The sequence below is a fragment of the Dufourea novaeangliae genome, unplaced genomic scaffold, assembly GCF_001272555.1.
Source record: "Dufourea novaeangliae isolate 0120121106 unplaced genomic scaffold, ASM127255v1 scaffold168, whole genome shotgun sequence".
Classification (NCBI taxonomy): Eukaryota; Metazoa; Arthropoda; class Insecta; order Hymenoptera; family Halictidae; genus Dufourea; species Dufourea novaeangliae.
In genome coordinates this window covers 3,421,907-3,442,497 of record NW_015374062.1, presented here as the reverse complement: position 1 = coordinate 3,442,497, position 20,591 = coordinate 3,421,907, and the positions used below count along the sequence as shown (strand labels likewise).

The window sequence follows — 20,591 nt, the reverse complement described above, 5'->3', positions numbered from 1 at the left end:
AGAGGAGGGAACAAGAGCGAACGGGTGAAAAAAGCTCCGGCAGGGGTCGGAGAGGGGGGAGAGACCACGGATCAGAAAAAGCAGAGGATGGAACGAACGGTCTAAGGGACGCGAAGAGAGGATCGCTAGAGGGAGAAGGAGATACTCAGGGAGAGGGGAAATGCCTAGAGAGACACACGCTGCAAACAATGGCAGCGCGTGCACCGAGCTTCTTTCTCTTCTCTGCTCTAGCCTCTCTCTGGTGTACCTCTCTTTCTCTTTCTTCGATCTCTGGGTTCCTCTTTTACGCACACGCACCGAGGAACTCGGTGTCTCTCTTCATCTTTACTATACTCTGCTCCTATCCTCTACTTTCTGTGTTTCTATCTCTATCTCTCTCTGTCTGTCAGTCTGTCGTGCATGCAACAGTAATGTCTATGCTGTAGTAGAGACGCGCAACAGCCCAACACGCTAGAGTGCCCCCATGTCGGACAGAGACGAACGGATCGTGTCTATATAGAGCGGAACAGGTTCCCGGCCGCGCGCGCGATGGGTTGGGTTCGGGCTCAGGGGGTGCGCGGGGATATGGAGAGCTGGAACGAACCGTGCGCAGTGTTGGGTTGGCGAGGGGGTGAGAGAGGGTACGAGGGAACCGTCCGTGTCGGGGTGGGGGGGAGAACTGGAATCCTGAGTAGCAACGGCGTAGCCGCGGACCGACGAACCTGGGCCTCAAGCTTAAAGCGATGGATCGCTTCTGGTCGCGCGAACCAACGACCCCTGTGTCGGCCCCGATCCCCCCAGTACCAAGAGTTCCTACCCTGGTGAGCAGCGTGTGTCTGAAATCGATTTTTTTTTTCGAACGCATCGTCGGAAAATCGGCAGGATGTTTGTCCGACCGCTTCGATAATTGTGCCGTTTTTTTTAAAGTGGATAAGTCGATTTATTCATACATTGAGATATTACAGGGTATGCGTCTGCATTAACTAAAAAATATTGGCAAACGTAAGTAAATTGGGGGAGGGGGTTTTTAAAATTGTCTGCATGTTAAATTTTATTATATAATAAAACACCTAGTATATACTCATAGGTATGACAAAATATATGGTACTAATATTTTATTTCGTAATTTAGAATACGTAGCCATATAGCAACAGTGGGAACGAAAGGGTTAACTTTTAGGATGTCGGAGGTTTTCCTTTTTTGGACATTGACAAAACTCGAAATTCAGAGCAGTGCATATGTTATTATCTCTACATAAATTTTTGACGAAGAAAGACAAATTTTTAATTTCATGATCGAGAACTTAAATTATTCAAGGAAAGGTTTCGTTCCAATCATCCCCCTCGTCTTTGTCAAGGCTTTCGAAACATCTGTAGTTTTCACGTCAAAGACTTCTGAAACAGAAGCTCACACTGATATTTACAGCTAGTTAATTCGAATTTGTACTCCAGATTCATAACCGTGTAACTTAATCCTTTCTTGTTCGCAAGTTGTAAGTAGTTACCGCTTTAATACACGTCGCTTTAGAGGCGACTTTTAAGCTGCTGTCGGGAGTTACTCACCCGGTTACCAACGTTATTTTCTGCCCCCAAGGATCCAAGGGTGATCGGTAACGGTTTAGGGATTTCTTTTTTTATTAATGTAACGTATTTTAATCGGAGGTGAGCAGAATTTTATTCGAATAATATATACTGAAAAGCTGCAGTATCTAAGGGCGTCATCCTGAACTTTAAACGATTAATAAGATTCAGAAAGGAGTATTATTTTGTTACAAAGATTGGAATGTCCACGTTTAAACGATTAAAACTGACGAAGTACTTTTTTTTTTATCTTTTATTCGTTATTCTTTTCGATACTGAGTAATATATCGCAACCGAAAGTATCGATACTAAAAATACTCGGTATCGAAATGAAAGTATCGATTATTTACTTGTATTTATTTGGATCGGTGCATCCCTAACGGAGGGAAGATTCTACGCGGTGTCTTGAATTAATCGATCAAAACGTGACGAGTTCGATCGAGTCGGTGTGTAATTCGCTTTCTTGCGCGTCCGTTCGATCTCGTTCTAAACAGAGATAGATCCAACCGCGGCGGCGGATCGCCGCGCGGGAGAAACCTGTTTGCTAATCTACACAACTAACAACAAACGGGGGCCCCGGCGTTTGAAGTTCCACGGGTTCGTGAGTTCCGTAATCAACGGGTGCCCTTCGGTCAGATCGATTTTTCGATAGTTCCGCGGGTAACAACTACAACCAACACACGCACACGCCGAGGCGAAATATATTTATTCGTCCGGCTGGTGTGCCTCACTCCTTAGGATCGCGAATACTTGGGCGAGGCAAGTACGCGGCGAAGTATTTCAATAACAGCTTGGAAACTGGCCTGTGGGAGACGGTTTAGAAATCCTGGGGGGGGGGGCTGTACAACGCGATTTGCTCTCGTTGACTTCTTTTTATTTTGCATAGAATCTTGTTTCCTCGCTTAGAAATTTGAAAACTCGTCGTATAAATGTAACACTATAATCGACACTCTGCAGACCAAGTGTCCTATCAAAATCTCTACAGAAGATTGCAGCCGATCGGTTCCGGGGCCACGATACCAACATTCATTAAACTTCACCCCCCCCCCTGCCCCTGCCATCAAGTAAAAGTTTGCACGCACGATAAAGTCCGGTGATCCGATTAACACGTAATTGGTTAAGTTTCGACAGCGAGAGTTCCTGTCAGAAATTAGTGTCAACTTCAAGGAAACCGATCAGAATCCCATGCCTGTGACCGCCATGGGGTGGTTCTCCCCACCGCCGGATCAAGTAGGGATCTAGGGGGGGCGGCTGTAGCCCCGGGCCCCCCGTTCCAGCGGAGGGGGGTTGGGACCTTCCATTTTGTTACGATGAACTGTTATTAAATTTTATTTAAAATAGATTTTCATTTTTGAAGATTTATGTATTTTGTTGTACTGTATGACAAGAAGATGCCTCCCCATCCCCTTCTCTGTTTTTCAACCAAGGGACTCCCCGAAAATCTGATAGCCCTGAGCCACAAGAAATCTTGATCCGGGCCTGATTCTCCCCGTTAGATGTATCGCAAACGAAAATCCTCTCGATGAAGAAATTTCGAGGAATCGAGGCCGATTTCCCGCGTGCTGTCGGTTCCGGGCTAGAGTTTCTCGTTATCACCTGGTACACGATCGCTGATAAGGAGCGCGACGTCAGGTGGAGACACGTGACACGGGATGGCGCGGACATTCTCTAATGGCGCACGCGTTATTCGACTACCACAGATTAGCCGGTTAACGGCGGGGGCATTAGTTACGAAGATGATAATAAACGGCGTTATCACTTAACGCACGGTCGTTTTGGATAACGGAAAAGGCCGCCGCGCGCGTATCGCCGCCGACACACACACACACGCATACATACGAACGAGACCACGTGACACGATATCGTAACGCGTTATAGTAAAAAGCATATCGTCGTCCCGGTAATTAATGTTACTGCAGCTCGTGCCGCTCATTGAAATGCTAATACTTAGCGTGCATTGTTTAAACTTGATTTATACGAGACCATCGTGGCGCGCGCGCGTGTTCGTCCACGGTTGCACAATCACGCGTTATGTCATTGCGGAGCCACAGGTTTTCGAGCGTGTTCACCGAGAAAATTGGACTGGGGAGACTAGGGATGTTCGATTCCGATTCGATTCTTTTTAATTGAGAAATCAATCTTTCAGAATCATTTGAGAATCAATTTTTCTTTCTTGAATTTCTCATTCTCTTCTAAAAGAACATTTTCCTGATTTCAAACCTTCAAATTTATACTAACTTCTCCTCTAATTCCCTTCCCTACTTAATACAAATTTATATACATATGTATACATGATTTTTTTACGATTTTTACATCGATTCTTTCTCTTAAGGAATCGATTCTCATGATCGGACTTGACAATCGACAATGCAGTTCACGAAACGATACAATTCACGAAGTGCAGAATTCGTGTACTTCTGCGACAACTGCTCCAAATCAGTCCCGAGTTTTGATCGTTAATCGTTGATTTACTGTATTTCCGTTCGAAAAAGGTTACAATGAATACGATCCATCAAAGAAATCAAATTAACTCCAGAAATAGTGGTTTAACAGTACACCTGAAACGTTGCACGATCATATACATACCAAGAGATCCTTGGCTACCTCGTTCCATCCCTCTTTACCTTCCGTACACCTCGAAGAACCTGGAATAGTCGGTGTTCCTCCATCGGGGATGAACATCGTCCCCGAGGACCCCTTTCACTGCCGACAGCCCTACAACTTACAACTAAATTACCGTCTAATAGCGAACCGCCTGGCCCCAGAGCACCCACACAGCCTCGATTATTCTCCAACGACTTCTAATTATTTTTCTCCCGCGATACACCAGGGCCTTCTTACGGCTTTCGCCACTTCGTACACCTCCCCTCAGCAGAAGTTACGTATTGTGTAGAATCCAAAGTTCCTGTATCCCTGCAGGCTCTATATGTATAAGCCCTACCCTTATAGAAACCAAAAAAATACCGGTATTTATTTCGGTTTTCTGTAATAGATCGGTTTCGGTATAGCTTTGATGGCATAATACCGGTATCGAAATTATACCGGTTTAAGTGCCTGGTCACAAAAAGTTTCTTAGGGTGTCACTTCTGACACGCGTGTCATAGGTTTGCGATCACTGCTCTATCAGTTGGATCGTCGTGGCGTAAAGGACACAAGCTAAAGCAGGACCATCACGTTTACACCCGGGACTGGCTGGCTTTTTTCCGTGCCAGCTATGGTGGATAGAGATACAGATAGATAGAGAGAGAGAGAGGATTCGCGATCGGTGGTGTCGTAAAACGGTCCCCGGAGGGACGTTGTCCTTGCAGCGTACGTGTGCACGCCGCCGGCGAAGTCCCGTGGGAAAACGCGAGGGATCGGAATGCAGAGGAAAAGGGGTTTCCGTGGCGCTAGCGCGAACTCAGCCACCCACACATATACACAGAGAGACGACGCGTGTTACGGCCAGCCACCCACCCACCACACCCTGGTGGGCTGCTGTTAGCTGTCTCCCTCTCTCTATGCCCCACGGCCACCCCTTTCGGCTCGGTGGTGCGGCAAATCAGTCGTTCTTACGGGAACACGATGGTCGACGACGTTGAAAGCGGTGGTAGCTGTTAAAGAGGAGGGTCGCCGAGCACCCTTCCCCTTCCCTTCAGGAGAGAGGAAGGAGAGGATGTGGCGGTGGTCGTCGTAGCCGGCGGTGAAGGCGGTGGACGCGTAGGTGGGACGTGGGGGGGGGGTGGTAGGTTTGGTTGAGGGTGGTTTGATCGTATGGTACCCACGATGTATTTAATCTGCAGGCCGCTATATGGTCTTGGTTATTCATGGTGGTCGGGCGATGGGGTTCTGGGTGGGGGGCATGGTGTACCGTCACGAAGGGTGGTGGTGTGGGGTGGGGGCGAGATATTGATCAAAACCTACCCTGGCACCAACCTCTGCCCCCCCCCCTCTTGCTTCATCCCCCAACCACCACCCCCTTCCCCAACGACACCCTTCTCTCTATTTCTCGCTGTCTCTGTCTCGTTCGTTCGCTCTCTCTATTTCCTTTCTCTTTCTCTTGCACTCTTGGTTTACCCTCCCCTACCCACACCTTCCTTCCTTCATCCCCGCTCCCCCAACCCCTCGCTAGACTCGACCGAGTGTAGCCAGTGGTTCTCAGCGTTCCCGATTCGCGGACGAGTAGTTCTCTGGCAGCCGAGGATCAATCATTAAGGTCCTGCCTCTCGGTGAGATTCGTTGCTTCTGTAGGTGACCACGCGTGACTTAATTAATGAATTTCCGTCTGTGATACCGTCGTTCATCGACGAAAGAATGAACGTGTCTTATTTTTGGGACGATAGGCGATTGTATTATGGAGGGGGAGGGAGGATAATGGTCTCTCATGCCGCCGAGGAAGTGATTGATTCGTTCCCCGAACAAGCCTATAAGAAAGCAAAAAAAAGAAGGATGCAAATACTTGTCGTATTTAATTTACATTTGAACGTCAAAAAGCTTCCTGTACACAGGAGGCTGCGTCTGTGTGTGTGTTGTACACGGTTGCTAATAATCTCGTACGGAAACGCGGCACCGAAGCGATCAAACGAAAGCATAGAATTTCAAGCTATTCCCACCGCGCGACTTCTATTTGATGCTTCTCAAAACGAATCAGCCACTTTCGTTGCCGAGCTTTAAGAGGTCTCCTTACTGTGACGGGTCATAAAGGTTAAGTTCAAATCGAAACTTTAAACGCATTTTTCTCAAAACCACATTTTTGTAAATGGCTGCCACGATATGTCAAATACTATTTGACGGAGTGACTTGAAACTATGTAGGCATGTTCAGTACGTGTATAATTCTATCTCATAATAGAATGAAGTTAATTTTTGAAAAACTTCGAATTTTGTAACTTGAAAAACGAGCGACTTTTTTTTTTAGCAAAAATTGGCATTTTTCTGCAACACTCCATCAATTTGTTATTTTTCGATGGCTATGTTCATACAGATCAAGAATCTTTCTCAATTTTTAATTCGAGATAACGTAGACAGCTGATATAATGGCAGCCATTGAGATAACTTTTAATCTGTACTACATTTTCAAATAAAAAAAAATTAGGCTTATTAGTGCATACGAATTAATAGAAAAAAGTTTAACATCGATATAACTCATAGTTTTTTTCTAAAAAAAATTACTGAATTTCGTCTAATTATTGACTTGCCACAGTAGGGAGACCCCTTAACAACTCGAATATTACGAAACGATCAACTCGACTGTCTACGATTTTTACCGCCGAAAAATCGGAGGATAAGCGGTTGGTTCATTGCACGGCGGGCATTTTTTGTGGGTAGAAACCGCCTATACGAGTGTCCAGTCAGTGGCAACAAAAGCTTGCTTGCTCCCTCCAACGCACAGGGTGAGTATACAAGTTAGTCGCTACGAAAATTTCAGGTGGTCTTATTATATCTGTACATGGATAAAATTGTTCACACTTTAAAACGACACGACGACGTTTTGTTAATGTTCTTTTTCTTATTCTTACCCCCCCCCCTCTCCCGCGAGATCAAAGAATAACGGGGCCAGCCCGAAAAGTTCACTTGTTCGACAGAGTGAATTTACCGCCCTTTTTTTTTTTTGGTCCGCAGGCCGTAAATAAGATTCATAACGCGACTCGTATCTATTACTTTTACGATTCCCCGGAACGACCAGCAAGAATGTGATGGAGAGAGAAAGAGAGAAAGAAACGAGTGGAAGCACGCGAAGCATCGAAGATTGCTCCACGGAAAGTTTCTCCTTTGCTTTTCGCTCCACTTTTGGCCCCCGAGATCATTCCCCGGCCGAGTTCGAAAGTGGCAGGAAGTTTTTTTTTGTTTTTCACAAGCCACCGCGACTACTCCTTTGATATCGTCCCGGGACACGATGTTTCCTAATTATTCCGTGTCTAATTACGTTTGTCGATCGACAAGCATCACTGAAATAGCGACAATCAATCATTTAGTAATATTAAATTAAATATGAATAATAAGATTAATAAAACTAAAAATTCCATTCTAATTAAAATCATTAAAAAATAATTCTTATATACGAACAATAAAAACAAAGCCAAAATTAACAAAATAAACGAATAATTTATAATCAAATAATACTAGTTGCATAGTTGAATTAAAACATTAATTTTGTAAAGTAAAATCAGATTTTTCTTATAACTAATACTATCAAAAAAGAACACCCTTGTAATAGGGGTGGGGATGAAAAACTGCCACGGAAAATGCCGTGGCTGTTTTGGTGATTATTTTCCGTTCCTCTGGAACCTTCGAAACCGGAAGCCACGGGATTCGTGACGACGGAGGGAGGAAAAGGAGCGTGTTCGAGGCGATATCGGCCGGAGTTTCGCGAGAAAGTCCGTGCAACCATGTAAACGACAATTTCTCTCTCGTGCCACGGACTAATTTGAGATACCATCAGGGAAATTTATTTTTCATTTTGCTCTGTCCCCTGCCCCGCGAGAAAGGTCGCCAAGAATATCTTGGTTCCCGCGGCAAGAGAAGGACAGTCGGGGGAAAAGTGGAAGAGAGGGAAATAAACAGCCGCGATACGAACGAGACGCGATTAATTTCGAATCTCACGTTTTGTACAGCACGTTTTTTTAATGCCAGTTTTTCTTTTTTTTCTTTTTCGAGCCGAGAGCTCTTATCGTGGAAACCACCGGTAAATGAGCAGTCGCTAGTTCGCGTTTCGTGCTGCCCCGAAGATAAGTCGCTGGTCAGTTTGAAAATGTTACACAAGATTGCCCGACTTTTCCCACGGTTGAACGTTTCACGATTTTCGTGAAATTGTGAGACAGATTTCTGGTATACACTACGTCGAATAACTACATTGCCCACGTTAGCTCAATTGACCTAACCGACTTCTTCAGACATCCAAGGAAAATGAGGTTTTATAACTTTCTCTGTGTCTTCCTTGTTTTTCATCGTAAAAGATTTCAATATTATTATTATAGGATTAGTGGAAAAATGTATAGAAGTTGATAGATATCACTTGGAGTATTTATTGAAATTAATTTTTTGGAAATCAAGAACAAGCGAGATAATAAAAGTGCTCGCCTTAGGTGGGACACTCTCTATAAAACCACCCTAAAATTTTCAAATCATATGTAATTGTGGTTAAAATCACAACGAGCCAAGTATATCATGACGGACATCCTATTGAGAAATAATTTTTTTCCAAAAGAGAATGAATTATATTCCTTCGAAAGAAGGTGAAAAATACCTACATAAGGATTGGAACTTTTGGCGTGGTTTTATAGTTATGCCATTGCATATTTATGTATATTTATCAGGAAAACATTCGTTCGTGCCAGGTTGAGTGGTCTCTGCCGACCCCATCCTTTTAATGATCCCCGGTGGAGAGGAGGTTTCGTCTCGAGGACCAACGGTACGATGTATCGTCATCGTGACGTTTAATTATTTGGATATTTCACCATGTTTGTCGCGGTTTTGTCCCTTCGTTTTTCCAGCGATGTTATAGGTTAGAAGGAACTACAGGAGTTCAGGAATCTGTTCGATAACAAAAACATAAATATTTACAATATATAAATATATATAGGAAACATAATGTTAATACTAGCTCTTTGAATTAAAATAGGATTTTGCCTTACGGGTAATCGAAGTTCAGGGTGGTACGAGTTAAAGAACCACAAATTCATCCACTCTATTGTCGTCAAATCTGCCAGGGAATCACGGTATAATTTTCATTTCATACCGATGGCTCATTAACTGCCCTCTCAATCATCCGAGTGGAGCTCAGACTCGTCATCATTAATATATCGATTTTATAAGATTCAATTGCTACTCCCGTGTAAACGGGAATAATATCGCGTCTACAGATATTAATTAGTCGAATTTATCGAATTACTGGTAGCATTTTCTCTACTTAGCTTCTGTTCACTCTATTTTGATTAGTTCCAAATGTTCGCGTATATATCACATACAGAGTCCTTTCGATTATCGTCTGGCTTGTTCTGCACGATTATTGTCCAAGTGTTATCTCTATCACTGTGGGGGGGGGGGCGTGGAACCTATCAAATGCATACAATGTTGCCTGTCCGTTTTTGTTGCTCGAGCTTCGGGCAAAAAACGAATTCACGAGGGTCTGAAGCATTGTTCTAGTCTGTATTTCCCATCGTGTTATAATTCCTTAATTCTTCGTTTCTTCTGAAAGTTTGCTCCCTTACTGCAAGGGCTGAAACGAGGGTGTGTAACGTCACAGATTTTCAATTTCCTCCTCGAAACTGTCCCCGAAGAGCGACGGGAAACGCTCTCGGGGCGAGAGAAGCAAAAGCAACAGACGCGGGAGACTGTCCGCGAAAGAGGGAACACTCGACGAAAAGTGTCGAGTGCCACTCGTCCGATCCAAATCCTTCGATCATCCTGCAGCGTTGCGTACCCTTTGATCCGTCTACTCGATCATCCCCTGTTCCCAACCATGAAGGTGAGTGAGAGAAAGTAGGGGAGATCACACCCCCGTCCCCCTGGTCTAATTACTCTGATTTTTCAACGGGTTCGGTTTCACCTTCCGTTGCCGTGGCAGGACAGGAAAAAAATGAGTCTACTCGTCGCAGAGTAGCGCCTGCTAAACCGATATCTTTTAGTGTTCACGGATTCTTTGAAGTGTATCGACTCATGGAGGGATGGGGGGTGGGGGAGGGGACTACCCCATCTACGGGTGTATCGTGCAGCGGCTTTTAATTACGCGCCAATTAATTAACACACCGTTTCTCCGGTCGTTTCTTTTTTCATCTTTCTCCCCTGGCCGTTCCTCTCTTTCACTCTATCGTCGCGCCCCGCTGCTGTTTTTCTTTTTTCTTTCGTTTTCTCTCTCCCTCTCTCTCTTTTTTTTTCATTTAAGCGGACGTAGCCACGCGGAGCCATTAGAGGCTCTAACGCGACCACACCGCCTCTCCCCTCAACCCTTTCCCCTCGACGAGCGAGTTATCTCGTTAAGAAATTAACCGCGAATTAACGTTGTTTTACCGCATAATTAGATGACCCCCAAAGATTGCCCCTTAATCCGCAGCAACGAACCGTTTCTTCCCGTTCACCCTCGATACTCCCTTGCATACAATGCCCTCTACGTTGTACACACCATTTCGTCGTCGTCTTTTTCTTTTTTTCTTCTGGACACCTTAGACGGCAATGATGACACGCTACCCCGATCGTTTTTTTTAATACAAGGGCGTACAAGTGTTCTCAGATGGACGGTACGTACATCAGTAGACTGCGGATTTTATGCATTTATAAAGCCTATAGGGCTCTGTGAAATACAATAAAAGACAGAGTATTCATTGGATCTAGCACGTTTTCTATTTTAGTTTAAACCCAGTAAGATACTTAAGAAGAAAACTAAATTCCTACATTTCCACCTGTCTTTACAAATTACTTTAGAAAATTTCATTTCGCATAAAAATCCGCAGTCTATTCATCAGTATTGATACGGTTGTTAGAGAAACATCAATGTTCAAGTGAACCGCATAAAGAAACGATCCTGTGTCCTTAATGAGACGCGAGGTTCCATCGAATTTGGCCAAGTTCGTAGCACCCTGCTGTTGGCAACGATGTCGTCGAAGGAGTTAGTGGATAGTTGCGGGTTAGATCGGGACCGATTGGGTAACCGCTAAGTATATCGAGCTTAGAGTACTCGAGGAGCCTTCGGTACAAGAGTGTCGATGCTTGTGTTTGCTCGATGACGTTGGCCTACCCTGGTGGCGGTTGCGGGATCTACAGGTGACCGTGTGTGTATTTGCGAACACGTAACCCACCCCGTATGCGCACCACCCTCTCTTCTTACCGAATTAATTGGGTTTTTGGGCCGGTTTCGGAGGGTCGTCGTCGACGTTAAAGGGCAAACTCGCCACGAGGGCGAGATTGAAATTCGTGTCTTGAGCCGTGGCTGCCCTACACCTGTGGAAGCGACTTTAAACGACGCGTGACAAATCCCGCGGAGCACAAGTAATACGCATGTCGAATACACAAACGGGGGACCGGCTTTTAAAGGGCTCGTATCCACGCCGCCAGTATTCCGGTACAAGATTACTTATCGGTCGCGACAGGATACTCTACTTTAAAGAAGCCCGGTCCCTTCCCTTGTCGACGTTTTACATATCCAACTACGTACTAGTACGTTTTTCGTACAGAGTCGATAGTCTGCGTAACACGTAGTGGTACGTCTTTCGTACACTGTCGATATTCTGTGTAACATGTAGTAGTACGTTTTTCGTACACTACCGATAGTCTACGGAGCAAAAAAGTCAGCATTACACTTGGGGACCTCTCATTGCCAATGTGCAAGGAGCCTTTGAACACTCATCGAGGATTTACTGCATACGTACAAAAGAAATTTTACTATGAACCAAAATGACACCCCGTGTTCGTCCGTCCGTCCCAGACCATTCCGAGGGTAACAGTATTCCACCCTCGTATGCGAATTACATTGCATCCCCGGTCCCGAAATCTTCCCAACATCGGGCCCCGATTCTCTCTCACCGGTCCCCGGGGCCGAGCATCATCGAACGATCAACACGATTAACTCACCGATGAACCTGTGTATACGACGGTTGCCCGGCCGTCTCTCACGGAGTGAGTTCTCAGCCTCCTGAAACGTTTCTTTACTTGCCTCGCTTTATCGTTTTCTCCGTTTCTTTCCGTCGCACGCTGCCGTACCACGGTGTCCCCCCCCTTCCTCGCGGCTGTTCTTGGACTCTCTTGTGGTGGCAACGAGCGAGTTCGAACCGTGAGGCGAGTCGAGGAACCCTCACCGACCGGAGGAAGAAAGAACGGAACGGTGAGCAAATGCTCTCCTCCGTGTTCTCGTCCCTCTCTCTCTCTCTAGCCCCCCGTTCTTCGCCTTTGCGTCTTCCCCTCTCCCCCTATCTCGTACCAACGTCGATCTCCTCGCATCTTTTTCCCTCCCCTTTTTCAGCTGCCCCCGGTGTGTTTCTTCGTTTTTTCTCTCCCTCCCCCCGCTCCGTTCTACCTCTCCTCTCCTCTCTTCTCTTTCTCCGGGGGTCAACGTACAGGCGCTCGCCGCGGCGTGACCGAAATCACACACACGCTGCTTGCGAACCCGCTCGACTGTGACTCGCTTCTCTTCGTCTTTATTTGGCCTCTAATTGTTCCTTCTTGCGCGACGCCCGACGGTCTGCTCGCCTGCCTGCCTGCCTGCCTGTCCGTTCGCTTCGGTCCCTCCTCTATCCTCCCCCCTCTTGATCCTTTGCTCCGCTGACGAACCTTCGAAGAGTCACCTGAGGAGGATTCCTTGGACCGCGGACCATCACTCGGGGGGGGGGGGTCGTGGGTCGTGTACCTGCCGCGTGGAAACTCGGGTTCCATCACCAAATGGGTCTCGACTCGCAACCCCCGGGCTCTGAATTACGATTTTTGTAGGCTACTGGTGGTGACCAGACAACAGATTTCTATTGATTCACAGAGATCCTGTGTGTGTAGATTGCTCGCGCAGAATATGCTGCGGGGAGGGGAGTGGGGGGTGTTTTTTTAAATTCAGTGATTTCTAGTAGAAGAAATCATCTAGACCAGGAGTGAGCAAGTTCTTCGATAATAAGAGCCACATGTAATAATTTTGACACATTTTTGAATGTTCAATAACCACCGAAATAATTAATATATAATTAAATAATTGTTCACGAAATGTCTATTCACTGAAGAAGTTAAGGAATTGTAATTACCACCTTTAATCGATCGAAAACGACGAAGTACTCATTGATCTTTTATTTGTTATTCGAAAATCTAGATAACGAATTCCTCCATCTCTGCTTTAGGGTTAGTGACGATCCCGTATCCAAGAAACGTCCCGAATGCACTCCATCGAAGACAGTTTATCCTCTTTGAACAAGTTTACCTAATTCTCTGCCAAAGAATCCCAGTGTCCTTCGTCACCGGAACCAAGAATCACGTGCATCGGTAACCCGTTTTTTAGTTGTCCGACGACAATCAGCGCATCCCCCGAAAGCAATTAGCGCCCCCCTCCCTCTTTCCTTGCTCCGAGATCGCGGCCGCTTCCGGTCGCGATAGTGGTTTCTGATCGGTGCCAACAACCTGGCACGTTTAACCAGCGGCGCTCGGACAATGCCTTGGATCGGCTCGGGGGCCCCGGCCACGCTTACCTGGCCGAAAGGTGGGGTGGCTGCCGGAAAAAAAGGGTGGGGGGAAAGGGAGGTAAACGGGGCCCCGGGTGTCGCAGAGAGCAGATTAATGGTCCCAGAGAATTCTTGGTAGTCTATCCAGGGACCGGACTGCCTCCCCCCTCCCCTTCCCTGCGCTTCTGCCCGATGCCAGAAGGTCGTGGTCACGTCGCGTAGACCAGAAACGCACCACCCACGTGTTGGAAATTTCATTGGAAGCGTGCGAAGGCCGAACGAACCTCGAAACCACTTGGTTCCAGGTCGAATTTCGGATTTTTGTGAAATACGGTCGACTAGGAATTCATGTTTCTTCAATTGTTCGACTGAAAATTAATTACACCAATTTGGTAATCTTGGCTACTTCTAGAATGCGGATTTAACAACACGTTCACTTGTACCCATTTTACGGGAATTGGTCACTATCTCTGAATCTGGGTCAAGTTTTTCAAGTGACACTCGAAAGAGGAACGAGAAAAATATCATTTCCCCCACCCCCACCAGAAAACTGTACGATTCGTCAGGGAAAACAGGACGTCTAGAACGATTCTTGTTGTGGAGAGTGGTTGAGACTTTGTTATTTTCCGTTAAACGTTCGGGGTTACCTGGAATTTCCGGGGCTTTGTAAACGGTCGCCTTGCGGCCTCCCGGCACTCGGACAATGATACCTCTTGTCTCAAACTCTACCTGCGTGGCGAGTACCGAGTTACCTGAGTCTCTCTGTCCCCTGCTCCTTAGGCCGCGGTTAGGGCCTCGTTATTAGCTTTGTACCGTTTTCGAACCTGTTCCACGCGTCCTCGACAATTCAGAGTAGCCTCGTCGAGCATAAGAATTTTGGTTATGCTGGATCGTAGAGTAGTTCGTGGAGAGAGAGGTAGGTGTGACCTCTCCCCACAGGTGAAAAATGTGGCCACTTCTTCGTGTACCTTTCAACACGTGTTACTTTTTAATATTATTTATTAATTTTAGTAATAATAATAATAACGTCCCAAATATTATTATATTAATTTTTGTTTGCAAACAATACATTATAGGTAAAATATATTAACGTGTTTTCCGAGCATAGCTATATGGAATTGCTTGAAACAAAGTGTTCAGCTGTTTCCTCGCGGGGATGCTCGAATTTTTCGTCGTGGATCTCCCTATCTTTTTTTTTTTCCTCTGCACCGTCGTTGCCATTTTTCTTCATCCAGTTAATCTGGTATCTGCATCTGGCCGCACAACGGAGACCGTAGGACATTTCCTTACCGGGCACGAAACGATACCGAGTCGATTACTTTTTAATCCTAAATTACTTCTGCGGTAATCCAGTTATTAAGTTGCCGCGGCCTTTTCGAAGCTAGATTCACGAAAAAAAAAAAAAAAAATTGGCCCCCCCGGAAAGCCCGCGAATCCCCTTGTCGAGAGCTCTCGAGTCCCTCGAATATACGGACTCGTGGGGCTCTTTAATAATTCCGTTTAATGCGAAACTCACCGACGAAGCTCCCAGTCGAACGTATAAATCCGACTATTCCTAGATCCCCTTTCGTATTATGCGAAATTTCATTGGATTTTTTTCATCTGTCCAATTTCCGCTTCTGTTCGTTTCAGCGGTGATTCTATTGTTTCGTTTATATTTACAGCCACTTATTTCGACCTTAGAACGCATCGTGATGTAGGTATAATCGATCAATCATTGTTCGAAAATTGGGGAACGTTTACACAGAGAAAAAATGGCAGCAGGCTGCTCGTTCGAGCACAACACACACCGTCCAGACGTTGATCGTTTTAGCACGCGCCGCGCGTCAAGGTGGAAGACCATTCTTCTTCATCACGCCGTACAAATGCGCTCAACTTGACCCCGAACACGATAAATCGGATTTCTGGGCTTCTGTGATCTTAGCGGAATCAATTCTTCGGGACCCACCGACGATTTCGATCGCCGCGTGGAAAGTGAAATTGCCCTCCTCTCTCTCTCTCTCTCTCTCTCTCTCTCTCTCTCTCTCTCTCTCTCTCTCTCAGTGGACTTTGACGAAGATACGGATTCCCCAGCTGTCGATCGATCGTTTGCCAAATAGAATCGGACACCACCGTGTCCCGATTCCTTTAGTCTTCCAATGGTCTGAAAAATTCACCCCATCTTGTTTCTTTGTTCTGTGTTATGATTTAAGGGAACTACCCCTGTAGTAGCAGAGTGTTGAGATCGATCACGTGGGAAAGAAAAAATTCGTGGATCTGTAAGATAAATGTCCTAATTTCGACTAATTGAAGCGTCTACAATTTTTGTGAGCAGAAATGGGGACATCACGATACCTACTTAGTATTTTAATTAAAAAATGTAAATATGGTAAAAAAATCCCGAGTGGGATAACTTTTACCCCCGTAGAGTTTCTCGATTCCTCGCAACATTTCTTTCGCGATGTTTCACGACTGTATAATTAGATAAGTGCCGTGTGTGTCAGCAACTCCCCGAGTGGGAAAATTAACGGAGCAAAGGAAAATCGTGAAGGAATCAAAGGGTAGAAGGGTTCGTTGCAGGACTGACAGGCAAGCAGAAAAAGGGGGGTGGGGGTGGCCACGCAAAGTCCCCATGTCGGTTGCGTGGACGGACACCGGGCATCGGGCGCGCTCACGTGGATCCCCACCTTCGCTAGGTGCGTGGTCTGCTCCCCTCCCCCTAACCCACCCCCTTTCCAGCGAGCACACCTTTCTCTGTTCCTTTCGCAGTGGTTTCGGTTCAGTTTACCCCCTCCCAGTGTCCTCGCGTGGCTGTCCCCCTCCAGCGGCGTCGGTTCTGTCCTCGAAAGCTCAAGTCGTCGCGATCGCAGCGCCGCCAACGCCTGCTGCTCCGCAGTAACGCGATTGCTCTCGTCGAGTGTACAGGCGTCAGTTCGCGGACCGTGCCGTCACTCGTTCCGTTCCCTTCAGTGACACACTCGATGCCGCGCGTCGTCACCCGTGTTCTTGTTGTTGTTTTTTTTTTACTCTACAGCCTGGTGTACGATATTTAATCTCGCGGCAGCGGTGACTACTCCGAGTGGGTGGAGTTTTGTGGATCAATTCAAGTATAGTTTGGTGTGAAACCGCCGGGGGCAAGTTTTGTCCTTCGATCGTTTACTCAGGTGGGGGAGGGAATCCTTCCATCTGGACAGATTTTCGGAGTTATAAAAACGGGGCGAATCGGGGGAGGTGAGAGCCCGCGAAATTGAAGGTGTAGCAAGTTTCCGTCGAATAAGCGTCTCCACGGACTATGCCGAGACGCTGCTGCGGTGGAGGTCAGCCGGCTAGAAAGCAGCAGCGTGCTCGCGTGGGCCTGATGTTTGGGTCGCCTAACGGCGACTGAGCCCGCGCTACGGGATGCAAACGATCCCGCGGGATCCGGCTGCCTGCCAGACGGAGGCGAAGAAGGGCGCCAGGATGGGCGGGAGACGAGGTGTGCTGATGGTCCGCGACGTAGGTGCGCACCGCGACGCCGACGACGTGACGACCACGTGCCCCAGCGGATGCCTCGATGCTCGCTGGCACTAACACACACCCCCGCTTCAGGTGTACTACACACGTCCCCCGTAGAGGTATTGCTCTGGTGGTGGTGGTGCACGAGAGGTTAGAAACGGTGTGCGTGTGTGCGTGCGTGTGTGTGTGTATGTGTGTGTGTGGGATCGCGGGTGTGCCGGGTTTCTCGTATATGGCATATAAACAACGCTACTAACCGATTGTGTAATCGTAGATAGTGCGTACTTGTGGTGTTATTCGACTATAAAGTGCCACGTGACTTCCCGGATACTTTGGTGGTCTTCGTAGTTTTTTTGGAGTACCCGTAGCTTAGGACCCTGTTGCAACACTAGGGGGACTGTTAAAGGATTCTAACCGAAACAGGTGGCACGCGAGTGATCGTTTCCAAGTGTGAAATCGGCGGTAGGATCGATATAAGTGGGTGTTGGAACTCGTACGACTCGAAACTCGTGTTCCCGCCCAGCGAAGCTGACAGAGGTGCAGGATCCGCTGGAGGGTGGTGCAAGCCTGGGGGACTTGACTCGGGATATGTTGATACGTTGTCCAGCGCGCGAAATCTACCACTCGCTGAGTGTATCAAGAAACTTGAAACGGCTGTGCCACACGAAGTGCCGCGTCCCTTCCCGTCCGTACCAGACGACACGTGGATTGGTTCCGAGTTCGCGATCGATAGAGTATACCGTGTTAAAGTGCAGTGAACAGCGTTTAGGCCCACAGTTAATCACCTCGTTGTGATTATTCATCTCGTGATCCAGTGAGCTTCCTGGTAAAGAGATCGTGTGTGATAATAATCGATTCAGGATACTTTGACGTCTCCAAAGACTATATCCGCTCACAGGATATTATCGATTCCTTTAAACTCAAAAGTATATAGTGCGCGATCGGAAGGATCCCGAATATTCTACCAGCAACGAATCATCCGTATCGTCTGGTATCTCGAATCTAAGGAACCGGGGGATTGCCCGAGGAGAGAGAGGACAGAGATTCCCGCGCTCTCGTACCTCAGCGATCAAAACCGGCGGGGAGTTCCGAGGAGAGGGTGAAGGACGTCGTGGAGGGGGGAGTGATGCCGGTGAGGGTGGCACAGCGCCCCCCAAGTGGAATACCACTCCACGCCGGCGTGCCGGTAGCGCAAAGCAGCGTAACCGCCCCCGGTCCGTCGGGCCGGTGCCTCGGGGGCCCGGCAGCGCCCCCCGCCGGCTCGCCACCGCTGCCGCCGTCCTTGCAATCACTCGGCGGCGGTGTGAGCAACCCGAACAACAACAACAACAACAGCACCAACGGCCCCTCTGTGAGCAACGGGAACGGTCTGAATTCTGGCCACAATCTAGTTGGCACGAACAACACGGGCCAGCAGGTAATCAACAACACCAGTGGCCTAGGCGTAAACACGACCAGCGGCGCCACCACGAATCCCTTGCAGGCGATGGCGTCGGCAGCGGCCTCGCTCACCCAGCTGAACAACATGGCGAACGGCCCGCTGCCGCCGCTCGCGGCGACCGGACCAACCGGACCGCCTAGCTTACCGCCGCCCCAGCCGGCCACCACGCCGACCCACGGCGGACCGCCAACCCCCCACGCCGGTGGACCCCATCTGAACGGGGCCTCGCCGAGCCCTCACCCGATGCCGCCCCACGGGATCATGACCGGTTCACCTCATGCCCCCCATCCCCATATGGGCGGCGGTGGACCGTCGCCGCATCCGCACCATCCCGGTCCTCACATGGTCGGCTCGCCCCATCATCCTGGGCCGCATCCGATGGGCCCAGCCGCCGGTATGATGGGCCCCGCCGGTATGCAGCCCCAAGGGGCACCCGGTATGTGCGGTCCTGGACCGGCCGGTCCGATGGGACCCCATCCACATCCCCAAGGACCTGGAGTACCCGGACAGCCGCACATGCACAACGATCCCTTTTACTGTTCGCCTTTCGGATCCCACTACTTCAGGTAATTCTTTGGTCTATATATTTCTGGTCGGAGAAAAGTCTCGCGAGAATGAAATCGATTACCGTAATAAGGTCGCAAAGTTCTGGATAGAGATTGTTCGGGGAGGGGGGGAGGGGCACGATTTTGGGTGGTTTTCGGATTACTGTTAGGACTGGGTTAGGGTTGACGACACGCGCATTGCATACTCTCATGAGCGAACTGGGCTTCCACTGGGGGGAAATAGATTAACATATAGAAAACTATTAGAGTTATATAGATTAACATTCAGTTTAAAATTTCTTTCAATACTTGAAATCAATTTGCCAAGTGGATACGATGCCCTCTTTCCTGTGCTGCTATTTCCCCCAGCGGAAGCCAAATGTGCTCGTCGGTGTACGTACTCCATTTAATCTTGGTTTGGGAAATGGCTCTCTGCTGCGATACTCTCTGTTGTCGATCTTGGCATGTTCGCTTCCACTTGTACCATCGGAAGACCCATAATTTCTTATTCATACGCGAATCAATGAACGATCCATCCGCTCCAACCTGTGTCAATCATTCTGACGGAGACCCGTGTACAGTACGTGTCCACTTGGGGCGATCCTTTACCTACACACCTCGTCGATCGGCCAACGGAATAATTCTCAATAATGACGTATCGGGCGTAAACGCGTGTAAAAGCCGAAGAGAGAGAAATCAGCATATCTGCCTTCGTACACACGGAACAAAGAAACCCTATCTCGCTCGACATGGGAGCTTATCTTTCGTCCGCGAGCGCGCGGAGATTTGAACTTTGATTGCCTGTTTATGCAAATCTCTGCGAGAGTCCCTGCCTGCGCGTATTCTCTTTTATTCTTCCCGTTCGCGCAAACTTCTGTATCTCATCTCCCTGTCTTTCCGTGGCGGTTCGACGATAATGTCCTTGACGGACATATCACTTTTTCATCGAGTTTTTGTTTGCTTCATATATATATATATCTATATATATATATATATATATATATATATATATATATATTTTTTTTCCGTCGTCCATCGTGTACGTCGACGGAGAAAGACGCGCACGTGGCCCTCTGACATCTTCGCGGACGGATACGACCACGAAACTGCCGTGCACCCTCTTTACACAACTAAAGAAAAGAATCGCTTGAAAAAAAGAAAGCTTGAAAAGAATCAATCTTGCCGCGATTAGAGGACCCCTCACTCCGTGAAGGGGCGATATAAATAAATAATCTGTCGTTACGTATGGCCGTAACAATTTTTCGTCACGCAACACTGCACTCGTGCCACTGGCGAGGATGTTTCCGCGGTACACACCGTCGCTCTCGTTTCAGAGAGAGGGTCACGCAAACTTCCTGAAAATGATGTATATATAGTATGTCCGGTTTATAGTATTATCTCTATAAGTGTATGTCCACTATTATTGTGTAACTATCAAAAATGCGAAAAAACGTTTTATATAAAAG

The 20,591-nt window shown here is 47.5% G+C and overlaps 2 protein-coding genes across 4 annotated transcripts in view; both read left to right on the top strand.

Annotated features, from left to right (window-relative positions):
- The window catches only part of LOC107190190 (LIM domain-binding protein 2-like), a 129,178-nt gene that overhangs the window by 43,826 nt on the left and 64,761 nt on the right, over positions 1-20,591 (top strand). The window lies entirely within an intron of this gene.
- LOC107190191 (protein pygopus-like) lies at positions 18,125-19,150 on the top strand. Its single transcript, XM_015578955.1, has one exon. The coding sequence runs from the start codon at positions 18,266-18,268 to the stop codon at positions 19,148-19,150; it is 885 nt and encodes a 294-aa protein (XP_015434441.1). The 5' UTR covers positions 18,125-18,265.